Below are 13,067 nucleotides of genomic sequence, written 5' to 3' on the forward strand. Positions count from 1 at the left end.
GTACACGCGCTCCTCGCGCAGAAGGAGTCGGACATCTACTGAAAAGACTACTGGGATTTCAATAACAAATCGACGGTAACAAGGAACTGACCTGTTCTGTTCTTCCGTATTATTCTACTGCTGTGGAAGACTAATTAAAAATATCAGCGGATTCTTGCTTTAAGCGTATTTGGATAACGCTTGGAGGTGAGTAACAAAATAATAACTTTAATTTCCGCATTCATCATTTTTTTTTTCTGCGTGCAATTTTACAGGAAGTTTTAAATGCGTGATATTATACTAATAAAGAATACATGTAATCAGAAGGTTTCACATGTTGTTAGAGTATTTTTTACTAATAAAACGCAATGGAAAAACACACAAAAGGCGTTTATGTAACAAGGCCATATGTAAACTCTTCTGCAGTTTACATGTGGCGCTAATGGATGCAGGCAAAACAATATCATGTGTTCATGAACTTTGTTATATTTAATAATAACAACATAATAACAACAATAATAATAACAATAACAACATCAACATCGTTCATCGTTCAAAATAATTTAACATTATTATTATTATTGTTATTATTATTATATATAACTTATTATTATTATTGTTATTGTTAAATGATTGATTCCAATTCAGACTGAAAGATAAAACTTGCTAAACTAACTAAAAAAAATAACAAACACCACACACATGCAACCACTGACAAACCCACCCACCCACATGTTTACCAAGCTGAAAGAAGCCTTAAAAATATTTATACTAAATCAATACTGCCACACGCAGTTTTTAAACATGAATAACATGATAAATATTAAAGTACAGTATTTTTGACAGTACTGTTAAATTACACTGAGAGATGCTAATTATATTGTATGATATTTGGCTTATAATGTAGTATGTTTACAAATGTTCCGTTTTAATGTAAATAAGCATACATATTTAAATTTCTGTTATTCTTATTGTCCTACTATTAGTTATGCCTACTGTAGACTAAAACTATGAAAACATTTTCATAACAATACAAATATAGGGGCCATTCTACAGAATTGGTTCAAAGTCAGAGTTGGAAATGTCTTTTTCCACAAATTTCATATATATGCAAATTGTATATTATCCAAAGTACACATTTCTAGTAATTGTGCAGTTAATACTCAAATTTTATTTTTTAGAAAGTTTTGGATTATTTGTCCTCTCCACAACTTTGTTATTCCCGAAACACAGTAATGTATAATTTAATAAGAAGAGTTATATTGACCTATTAAGATTTTGCTTAAATCTTCCTTGTAAATATATTTTTTATTAAAAAGTCTTTAGAGGTAAATCAATAACAGTTAACATTTTAACAATATTTCAAGTGTGATTTATGAGATTTGTTGTATTTTAAATCAGATTTTTCTTTGTAAAAGGCAAAAACTTTACCATACTGATTCCAAACTTGGAATGTTTTTGACAAAACATCCCATGTTTCGGTAGTGACTGCATATTTTCGGTAGTGACAGTAATGTTTTGGTAGGGACCGCATCTCATTACAGAATTTTAACTCGCAAAATAACACACTGCAATACAAAAAATTTGCATAAGTGTACAAAAATGTAGTTTGTTTCCTCCAAATAATGATTTATGTATTACGTATTATGGATTAGGTTTTTGATTTTGTCACCAACGAAACAATAATGACATTTTTCAGTCGTGAGTGTTTTGGTAGTGACAGTTTTTTAATGGCATAACACCCAAAAAATAAAAAGACGTCACTACCGAAACTTTACCAAATGTTTCGGTCGTGACTGTTACAGTAGTGACAATATTATGAGATAACACACACACACAAAAAAAAAATTATGTCACTACCAAACTGCACTAAATGTTTTAGTCGTGACTGTTTCGATAGTGACAATTTTATGGGATAACAACCAAAAAATAAAATTATGTCACTACGGAAATGCCACCAAATGTTTCGGTCAAAACTTCACCAAATGTTTTGGTCGTGACTGTTACAGTAGTGACAATTCTATGGGATAACACCAAAAAACAAAACAAAGATGCCACTACCAATACGCCAACAAATGTTTAGGTTGTGACTGTTTTGGTAGTGACAGTTTTAGGGATGGACGACATGGGCATAAAAATATATTACAATAATTTTTGGTATTTTTTTCGATAACAATATCCGTAAAGATAGTAAACTGGTAGCGACCACATCACATTACAGAATTTTAACTTGCAAACTAACATACACTACAATACAAAAAAATTGCAGAACTGTACAAAAATTTAGTTTATTTCCTCCAAATAAAGGATTATGTTTTTTATTTTGTCACTACCGACACTTCACCAAATTTTTCGGTCGTGACTGTTTCGGTAGTGAGAATTTTATGGAATAAGACCCAAAAAATAAAAAGATGTCACTACGGAAATGCCACCAAATGTTTTGGTCGTGACTGTTTCTGTAGTGACAATTTTATGGGATAACATTTTAGTGACTGTTACAGTAGTGACAATTCTGTGAGATAACACCAAAAAAAAAAACCCCAAAAAAAACAAAAAACAAAACAAAGATGCCACTACCGAAGACTAATTCTTATTGTGGGGAGAGTTTTTACCAGTAAAAACGATAAGATATCATCCATTTGTTTTAGTACGTTGCTCAAAGATGCTAATCAGCACATAGTTAACTAGCACACTTAACTAAATGTTGTGGAAAAACTCCCAAAAAAGTGTTTAATTATAGAAAAATGGTGTTTGGTAGTAGTTACACAGAGATTTTTCAGACTTTTGAACACATTTTCCTCAAAATGATGAGACTTATTGACTCACATCTTATAGCTATGAGAGAGAGGGACACATGAATATTTCCTGATCATAAATGTAGGGTTGTACTTAAAATCAGTCTCAGCCAATGGACTAAAACATACACTGTTTCGGTAGTGACACGAAAAATTAGAAAATAAAAAAGAAAATAAAAAATAATTTTTTGAAAAATCAAAAAGATACTTTTAAAAACAACAATGGAATAAAATGCAAAAATATTTTAATATCATTTTCATAAGTTGAAATTTAGAGGTTAAGGTTTGGGACAACCACCTCCCAATTAAAAGTACCCACAAAATGATGATTTTATATATATTGAGCTAACTGAATTTTTAAATATTATTGTGGGTTTCAATAGATAATCTAAGTAAACATCTAAGATTTAGATACTTAAATGCTTTTTAAATGTGTTTTTAGGTTGTGGGACAGCAGTTTCCACAAGTTCTGTAGAATGGCCAGACTTTGCCATAGCATTTAAAAAAAATAATAATAGTAATAATAATGATAATAATATATATTAAAAGTTAACTTAAAAGCTTTACACAAAATGAGCTTTACATGCTACTTGGTTAGAAACACACCACACAAAAAATGCAAGAAGTCACGGGCCATAAATAAAGATACAAATCTCATTATCTTGCATCTTGCAGAGAAGTGCTTTGCTCTGCTGAGGTCTGCCTTTTCGGATTTTACTGTGATTAAAAGTACTGTAAAAAAAAACGTCTTCACTGTCTTCACGGTCATTTAATTTCTCAGCCCACAGAGTTGCAGCAATGAGTCAGTGGTTGGAGCTTCAACAACTGGATTCGAAGTATTTGGAACAGGTCGACCAACTGTACGATGACAACTTCCCGATGGCCATCAGGCAGTACCTCAGCAGCTGGATAGAAAGCCACGACTGGTGCGAACAACTAATTTTATACCATTACAACCATGCCAAACACATAACCACAACCTTTTGCAAGTATAATAATGCTAAACTAGGCAAGAAAGTATTTGGTAACTTGGTGTGAATCATCTAATCTTCGTTTCCTTAAAGGGACCACGTTGCTAATGTGGAAAACGAGTCCCTGGCCACAGTGAGGTTTCATGATCTTTTGACCCAGTTGGATCACCAACACAGCCGCTTCGCGATGGAGAAAGACTTCTTGAACCAGCACAACATCCGCAAGATCAAGAGGAACTTGCAGGTGCCTGTCTGCAACTGATTATGTGACCATTTCCTTTTTGCATTTGTCCCACAGCTTATGAATCATTAGGCAATAAACAGATCGGAAAAAACAAGTTGCAACATGCAAATGGTTGAGTCTGTGAGTTAACACAATCTTTGTGTTTCAGAGCCTCTTCCAAGACGATCCTGTTTCCATGGCAATGATCATCAGTAGGAACCTTTGCGAGGAAAGGAAGATTTTGGCTGCTGCCCAACAGTCAGAGGTCAGGAATTAATAAACGACAACCACTGATTTCCAACACTAAACAAAATAAATCACACATTCACATGACTTTCTTTTATCTGTAAAACACAAAAGGAGATATTTCGCAATAATGTCCAAGCTGCTCTTTTCCACATAATGAGTTAGTAATTAGTATTTTGTTGCAGAATCGAACTGAAAGCACCCAAAACAGCATGATTGTGGAGAAACATCGAGAAATGGATGGAAGGGTGAAAGACATAAGGATGAAAGTACAGGTGATGTACGGTAAAACTATCGCAACTATGTCTAATTGTCATAGAAAAGTTGTGTAAAACATATTTTTCAAATTTTCCATCAGGAAACTGAGCAGACTATCAAAAATCTAGAAGACCTGCAAGACGAATACGACTTTAAGAGCAAAACTCTACAAAGCAGAGGTAGAGTAATGGCTTCTTTGTAACAACAGTTCAACAAACCTAGTGTGACTGTATCTTAGGTTAGAGCTTGCTAATTATTTACAAAGTATAGTTATTCAGTATTGCTTGTTTTGTGCTCGAAAATGTATCAAACATCGGTAAATGTAACGCACCTTAAGTCAAAACTACCTATTTTTTGGCAAGTACTTGAAACTCAATATTGCTTATTTTACTTGTGAAAATTTGTTGAGCAACATTAAGTGTAAGGGGATCTTATGTCAGAACTAGCTGATTATTCAAAAAAGTACTGAAACTCAGTATTGTTGAACCAAACAATGGTAATGTGTAATAATACCGAAACTCAGTATTGCTTATTATGTTTGCGCAAAATTCACCAAACAACAGTAAATGTGATGCACCTTAAGTCAGAACTAGCTATTTGTTCAAACAAGTACTGAAACTCAGAATTGCTTATTTTGCTTTTGAAAATTTGTCAAGCAACAGTAAATACGACGCACATCAAGTCAGAACTAGCTACTTTTTCAACTACTGAAATTCAGTATTGCTTATTTCACTTGCTAAAATTCGCCAAACGATAGTAAATATGACACACCTTAATTCAGAACAATTATTTTTAACAAGTACTGAAATTCAGCATTGCTTTTTTCTCTTGATAAAATTTGACAAACAATGGTAAATATGATGGACCTTAATTCAGCACAATTATTTTTAACAAGTATTGAAATTCAGTATTGGTTATTTCACTTGCTAAAATTTACCAAACAACGGTAAATAAGACGCATCTTAAGTCAGAACTAGCTATTTTTTTGTTAACTACTAAAATTCAGTATTGCTTATTTCACTTGCTAAAATTCTCCAAACAATGGTAAATATGATGCACCTTGAGTCAGAACTAGCAATTTTTTGTCAACTACTGAAATTCAGTATTGTTTTTTTCACTTGCTAAAATTCTCCAAACAATGGTAAATATGATGCATCTTAAGTCAGAACTAGCTATTTTTTGTCAACTACTAAAATTCAGTATTTGATATTTCACTTGCTAAAATTCACCAAACAACGGTAAATATGACGCATCTTAAGTCAGAACTAGCTATTTTTTGTCAACTACTGAAAATCAGTATTGTTTTTTTCACTTGCTAAAATTCACCAAACAACGGTAAATATGACGCATCTTAAGTCAGAACTAGCTATTTTTTGTCAACTACTGAAATTCAGTATTGTTTTTTTCACTTGCTAAAATTCTCCAAACAATGGTAAATATGATGCACCTTAAGTCAGAACTAGCTATTTTTTGTCAACTACTAAAATTCAGTATTGCTTAATTTGCTTAATAAAATTCACCAAACTGTAAATATGGCGCACCATAAGTCAGAACTAGCTATTTTTGTCAACTACTGAAATTCAGTATTGTTTTTTTCACTTGCTAAAATTGTCCAAACAATGGTAAATATGATGCATCTTAAGTCAGAACTAGCTATTTTTTGTCAACTACTAAAATTCAGTATTTGATATTTCACTTGCTAAAATTCACCAAACAACGGTAAATGACGCATCTTAAGTCAGAACTAGCTATTTTTTGTCAACTACTGAAATTCAGTATTGTTTTTTTCACTTGCTAAAATTCTCCAAACAATGGTAAATATGATGCACCTTAAGTCAGAACTAGCTATTTTTTGTCAACTACTAAAATTCAGTATTGCTTAATTTGCTTAATAAAATTCACCAAACTGTAAATATGGCGCACCATAAGTAAGAACTAGCTATTTTTTGTCAACTACTGAAATTCAGTATTGCTTATTTCACTTGCTAAAATTCGCCAAACAACAGTAAGTGTGACGCATCTTAAGTCAGAACTAGCTATTTTTGTCAACTACTGAAATTCAGTATTGCCTTTTTCACTTGATAGAATTCACCAAACAACGGTAAATATGACGCATCTTAAGTCAGAACTAGCTATTTTTGTCAACTACTGAATTCAGTATTGCTTATTTCACTTGATAAAATTCACCAAACAACAGTAAGTGTGACGCATCTTAAGTCAGAACTAGCTATTTTTGTCAACCACTGAAATTCAGTATTGTCTTTTTCACTTGATAAAATTCACCAAACAACGGTAAATATGACGCATCTTAAGTCAGAACTAGCTATTTTTGTCAACTATCGAAATTCAGTATTGCTTATTTCGCTTGATAAAATTTGCGAAACAATGGTAAATATGATGCACCTTAAGTCAGAACTAGCTATTTTTGTCAACTACTGAAATTCAGTATTACTTATTTCATTTGCTAAAATTTACCAAACAACGGTAAATATGATGCATCTTAAGTCAGAACTAGCTATTTTTGTCAACTACTGAAATTCAGTATTGCCTTTTTCACTTGATAAAATTCACCAAACAACGGTAAATACGACGCATCTTAAGTCAGAACTAGCAATTTTTTGTCAACTACTGAAATTCAGTATTGGATATTTCACTTGCTAAAATTCACCAAACAATGGTAAATGACACACCTTAAGTCAGAACTAGCTATTTTTGTCAACTACTGAAATTCAGTTTTGCTTATTTCACTTGCTAAAATTCGCCAAACAACGATAAATGTGACACACCTTAAGTCAGAACTAGCTATTTTTTGTCAACTACTGAAATTCAGTTTTGCTTATTTCACTTGCTAAAATTCGCCAAACAACAGTAAGTGTGACCGTATCTTAGGTCAGAACTAGCTATTTATTTAAAAAGTATAAAACTCAGTATTGGTTATTTTGTGCTTGAAAATTTGTCAAACATCGGTATGTGTGACGCATCTTAATTAGAACTACCTGTTTTTTCAGGTACTGAAACTCGGTATTGCTTATTTCAGCAATTATTTGAATTAATTATTAACTAATTATTTGAAAAGTAAAGAAACTCATTTAATTATTTGAAATCTTGCTTATGTCACGCTCAAAAATGTGTTAAATATCGGTAAGCATGACACAACTTAAGTCAGAACTAGCTTTTTTTTTTGGCAAGTACTGAAACTTAGTATTGCTTATGTCACTCGTGAAAATTTGTTGAACAATGCTAGGTGTAACTGCATCTTAGGTCACAACTAGCTGATATTTTAAAAGTAGAGAAACTCAATATTGCTCATTTCACCAGTTAATGGTGATGTGATGCACATTAGGTCAGAAGTTGCAATACTGAAATTGGCAGTAAAACTTAGTCTTGCTTTCATCTGTTCAACAGAGGAACTGAACGGAACCATTTCAAAGGAAGACCTGAACCGGGAGAGACTGACTATCCGCGCCATGTTTATGAAACTCAACGAAACAAGAGTGGTGAGAACATGAGGATCCATTGTGTTTTCTTTTTCTGTAATGCTAATGGTTGGCGAAGAGAAGCAGTTGCGTTTAACCTTGTTTGCATTTGTGTCCCCATAGAATGTGATCAGTCAGATGTCAGAGGTGTTGAACAACATAGATCCGGTGGTCTTTGAGCTCATTTCTACAGAACTGTCCGAATGGAGGCGCCGTCAACAGATGGCTTGCATCGGTGGAATAACCAATGTCTGCTTGGACCAGCTGCAGAACTGGTAACAAACACAAACCACAAATTAATTCAGAATTTCCGTCTACCTATACATTTATGAAGTAACAATACTAGCAGTACATTTAGATTGTTGAGTTTATCTATAATAGCCCATAAGAAATTTTAACCAATGTATTTCTGTCCAAATAAAGACAGAATGCTCATATTTACAAGTTTACTGTGACAACTAATTTTAATAGTTTCAGAGATTTTAAATAACTGGTATTGCTAATAACATTTTAATAGTGAAATTTGATTGTACCATATGGATTTTTACTAATATTTTGTACTGTTGATTGTGAACACCACTAATGGTGTGGTTACATTTACCACTGTTCACAGATTTTTTGCAAACAAAATCTAGTCATTTTAATAGGAATCCACACAATCTGGAATTCTGAAAGATTTTCGTATATAGATTTTGCACAGGTTCAAGTTGGTCATGTGGATTCATGATGACCAGTAGAAAGCCGCTTTGTTTGAAAAGGACTTCTGTGTCGTTCTACACTTCTTTGCTACACAATAATTTGCTTCACAGAAATATTGACAATATTAAATATATTGACATTATTGATTGACATTTCACTACACTATTAACTTTTTTACTCGCAAAATTTTGTGAAACCTGTTTTTGCATATTTCAGCGAATATGAAATATATTGACAGTATATAAATACTTATAATTTTGCAACACTATAGACAATGGAATTTTTGTGCATTTTTTTTAAATAAGGTTGCTACACTAACCACAGTGAATTGTTTTTTTTGCGCACAGTATTTTTTTGAGCTTTTCTGCTTCAGAAATTTCACTGAAAAATGGACAATATTAAATATATTGACATTAAGTAAATTGTGATAAACTTTTTTTTGCTCGCAAAACGTAATGGAACTTTTCTTATAATTTTATAACTTATAATTTTGCAACGCTATTGACAATGGAATTTTTGCTTCTCAAGCTTTTCTGCTTGAGAAATTTCACTGAAATATTGACAATAGTAAATATATTGACTTTATGTAAATTGTGACAGTTTCACTGAACTATTGACATTATTGATGTCTACTACACTTCACTGACTTTTTTGCTCACAAAATTTTATGGAACTTTTCTCTCTGCATATTTCAGTGAAATTTTGCCAATATTAAATATATTGACAGTAAATAAATAATAATTTTGCAATACTATTGACAATGGACTTTTGCGCACAGTATTTGATAGAGCTTTTCTGCTTGAGAAATTTCACTGAAATATTGACATTAAGTAAATTTCGACAGTTTCGCTACACTATTGACTTTCTTTTTGCTCACAAAATTTAAATGGAACTTTTCTGCCTGCAAAATTTCTGTGAAATATTGAAAATATTAAATATATTAACAGTATATAAATATTGATAATTTTGCAACACTATTGACAGTAGACCATGGATCATTGCTTGCGCACAAAATTGAACAGACTCTTCCTGCTTGTAAAATTTCACAGGAATTTTGACAATATTAAATATATTGACAATTTCGCTACACTATTGATTTTTTTTTGCTCTCCAAGTTGCAAAATTTCAGGGAATTATAATATAAAAATGGATAATTTTGCAACTTTTATATAGACCTTTTCTGCTTGCAAAACTACACCGAAATAATCACAATGATAAGTATTTTGACAGAATATACATATTGATAATTTCGCTACAATAATGGCAATAGACAGTGGACTGGTTTTTGCGCACAATATTTTATAGACCTTTTCTGCTTGACAAATTTCACAGAAATATCGACAACGTAAAAATACAGAAAATTTCACTACGCTATATTGAGAATGGGTCTTTTTTGTTTGCAACATTTAGGAAAATGGCGATTTTACATCTGCTAAATTTTATGGAAGTATTGACAGTATATAAGTATTTTGACAGTATGTAAATATTGATAATTTTGCTAGACTACTGACAAATATTGACAATATTAAATATATTGGCATTAAGTAAATCATGAACTTTTCGGCCTGCAAAGTTTTGGGAAAATATTGACAATATTAAATATATTTATTGACATTATATAAATACTGATAATTTCACAACACATATTGTAATAGATCTTTTCTGTTCTGAAATTACACAGAAATATTCGCAATAATATGTATCTAGATGATATAAATATTGATCATTTTGCTAAATCACACTTTTAGGCTCTACAAAATCACATTTAAGTAACATTTTATTGATTTCAGTTTGTTTTTCCTCTCAGGTTTACTTCTCTAGGAGAATCCCTGCTTCAGCTCAGGCAGCAGCTCAAGAAACTTCTGGAGCTGGAGCAGAAATTCACATACGAGAGCGATCCCATCACTATTATCAAAACCACTCTGGAAGACAGGATCACGTCCAACCTCAAAACTCTCATCACCAAGTAAGAATCCTACTTTGCTTGATACGCCATTGCTGAAAGGAGTTGTTGATAATGAATCATTTTCATCTGCGTTTGTGTTTTCAGCTCCCTGGTCGTGGAGCGACAGCCATGCATGCCGACTCAACTGCAAAGACCTTTGGTGCTCAAGACGGGCGTTCTGTTCACCCTCAAATTACGGTAAATGTAGACACCAAGCACTTCTCTGGAAGTAAAGGCTGGATTATGTTCAGCTGATGAATGATGAATCACAATCTTTCTGTGCTCTAGGCTGCTCATAAAACTTCAAGAATTCAACCACACTGTTCGGGTGAAGGTGCAATTTGATAAGTAAGTATCTCAAGTGTAACTCATAGGAATTACTCAGTTTATGTTTACATGGCTAATGATTCACTCATGTGGTTAGCATTATTATTTTAGCCTATATTCAGAAAAAGCACTGAAGATGCATTTCATATGGTCTTGTGTTTACACAAGTCTCTTTTTTTATCTTTCAGGGATATCGTTGAAAAACGGAAAGGGTGTGTTCTACGTAATTTCCTTATTTACATAACCTTTTAAAGGGACAGTTATTCCAAAAATGAAAATCTGTCATCATTTACTCAGCTTGTTAGTCCTTCGATACAAAAAATGGCAAGAAGCTTTTTGTTTACTGGAAAAAAGATAATAGTTTGAGTAAATAATGACAGAGTTTTAATTAGAGTTATAATTCCACTTACTTAATAATGTTCCTGTTTTAGGTTTCGCATGTTTAACATCTTGGGAACGGCTATGAAGGTGATGAACATGGAGGAATCCAATGGGATGGCGGCAGAATTCCGTCATCTGGTAAAGTGAAATGAAAAAACTGCAAATTATAGTTTAAAAGCATAAATTAGTCAAATAAGTAATAGTAACGATATTCTTCCTACTTCACAGCAACTGAAAGAAAAGAAAGTTACTGGAAACAGAACAAGTGAGGTGAGTTTTGGGAAACAGTCTCTTATACTCATTTTCGAAAAAAGAAAAAAGAAAAATGACAAAAGCATATAAGTCATAAACTAAATAACAAATTAGAAATGGCAAATAACTGAAATAAGTTCAAGTTTAAACTAAAATTAAAACTGAAATAAAATAAATTGAAGGTAAACAGAAATGTTTTTAAAAGAACCAAAATTATTAAATATGAAAAAAAGAATGAAATAAAAACTCAAAATATAAATACAAAATTATTAAACCTAAACGGGTTAAAAAAAATGACTAACTAGAGAAAAAAACCTAAACAAAATATAAACTAAACCTTAATAATATTATTTTGAAAAGAAAAATGACAAAAGTATATAAATCTTTAACTAAACGAAAAATTAGAAATAACTGAAATAAGTTCAATTTGAAACTGTAAAATTACTTACTGGAAAGAAATAATTGAAACTGAAATAAAAATAAATTAAACAGAAACAGAAATGTTTTAAAAAGAACATAAATTAATAAATATGAAAAAAAAAAAATAATGAAATGAAAACTACAAATATAAATTAAACCTAAATAATTAAAAAAGAAAATGAAACAAAAATAAATTGAACCTAAATAGTAATATTTAAAGAAAAATGACGAAAACATGTAACAAAATTACTAATAATAAAAAATTAATTAAACCTAAACAGAAATATTAAAAAAAGAACAAAAATTAATAAATAGGAAAAACTATTTCATAAAATGAGGCGAAAACTAAAAATATAAATATTACATGATTAAATCTAAATTGAATATAAAAAAACATTTGAAATTTGAAATGAAATCACTTTCATTTATTAATATTTAAAAAAATAAAATGACAAAAGCAAACTAAATTACTAAAAATATTCTAAAAAAATTCAAATATAAATTAGATGAAATTCCTAAACTAAACGCAAGATAAAAAACGGCAAATAAATAATACAAGTTATCAAAATCTTCAAAAAAAAAAAAAAAAAAAAAAAAGCAGTATTTTTTGCTCTCTGACGCTGGGGGCATGTCCACTATTGGAGATGAAAACCACGCCCACTCATGGGAAAGCTCCGCCTCTATTAACTGTCAAATACACCTCAAACTGGCATTTGTGGCTAAATTCTTTCTTAAATGTTTTGCAGGGCCCTCTAATCGTCACGGAGGAGCTTCACTCCATCACCTTTGAGGCTGAGCTCTGCTGGTCTGGAATTGTCATGAACTTTGAGGTCAGAAGATCTTTCAGAGGAACTGAATTGAACTTATAAACGGAACCAAATCATGATCATCATCAACTTTCTTCTCTCTGTCCATCTTTAGGCCACGTCTCTGCCCATAGTTGTGATCTCCAATGTCAGTCAGCTGCCCAGTGGATGGGCCTCCATCATGTGGTACAACATGCTGACCTCTGAGCCAAAGGTAGGTCCTCTTTAACACTCATGTTACACACATAACAAAATAACTGGAAATTACGCTGAAACTGAACTGAAAATA

At 31.7% G+C, this 13,067-nt stretch overlaps 1 protein-coding gene across 1 annotated transcript in view; it reads left to right on the forward strand.

Annotated features, from left to right (window-relative positions):
• Positions 1-13,067, forward strand: part of stat1a (signal transducer and activator of transcription 1a) — a 27,259-nt gene continuing 14,192 nt past the window's right edge. Inside the window, exons 1-16 of the mRNA XM_073843864.1 lie at positions 1-186; positions 3,556-3,700; positions 3,839-3,989; positions 4,138-4,233; positions 4,400-4,489; positions 4,573-4,651; positions 7,878-7,969; positions 8,072-8,223; positions 10,455-10,613; positions 10,698-10,790; positions 10,881-10,940; positions 11,108-11,131; positions 11,351-11,438; positions 11,529-11,570; positions 12,719-12,802; positions 12,894-12,992. Coding sequence (XP_073699965.1) covers positions 3,573-3,700; positions 3,839-3,989; positions 4,138-4,233; positions 4,400-4,489; positions 4,573-4,651; positions 7,878-7,969; positions 8,072-8,223; positions 10,455-10,613; positions 10,698-10,790; positions 10,881-10,940; positions 11,108-11,131; positions 11,351-11,438; positions 11,529-11,570; positions 12,719-12,802; positions 12,894-12,992 — 1,437 coding nt within the window. The 5' untranslated portion in view covers positions 1-186; positions 3,556-3,572. The remainder of the gene's footprint in view (positions 187-3,555; positions 3,701-3,838; positions 3,990-4,137; positions 4,234-4,399; positions 4,490-4,572; positions 4,652-7,877; positions 7,970-8,071; positions 8,224-10,454; positions 10,614-10,697; positions 10,791-10,880; positions 10,941-11,107; positions 11,132-11,350; positions 11,439-11,528; positions 11,571-12,718; positions 12,803-12,893; positions 12,993-13,067) is intronic.

The sequence above is a fragment of the Garra rufa genome, chromosome 7 (assembly GCF_049309525.1).
Source record: "Garra rufa chromosome 7, GarRuf1.0, whole genome shotgun sequence".
Classification (NCBI taxonomy): Eukaryota; Metazoa; Chordata; class Actinopteri; order Cypriniformes; family Cyprinidae; genus Garra; species Garra rufa.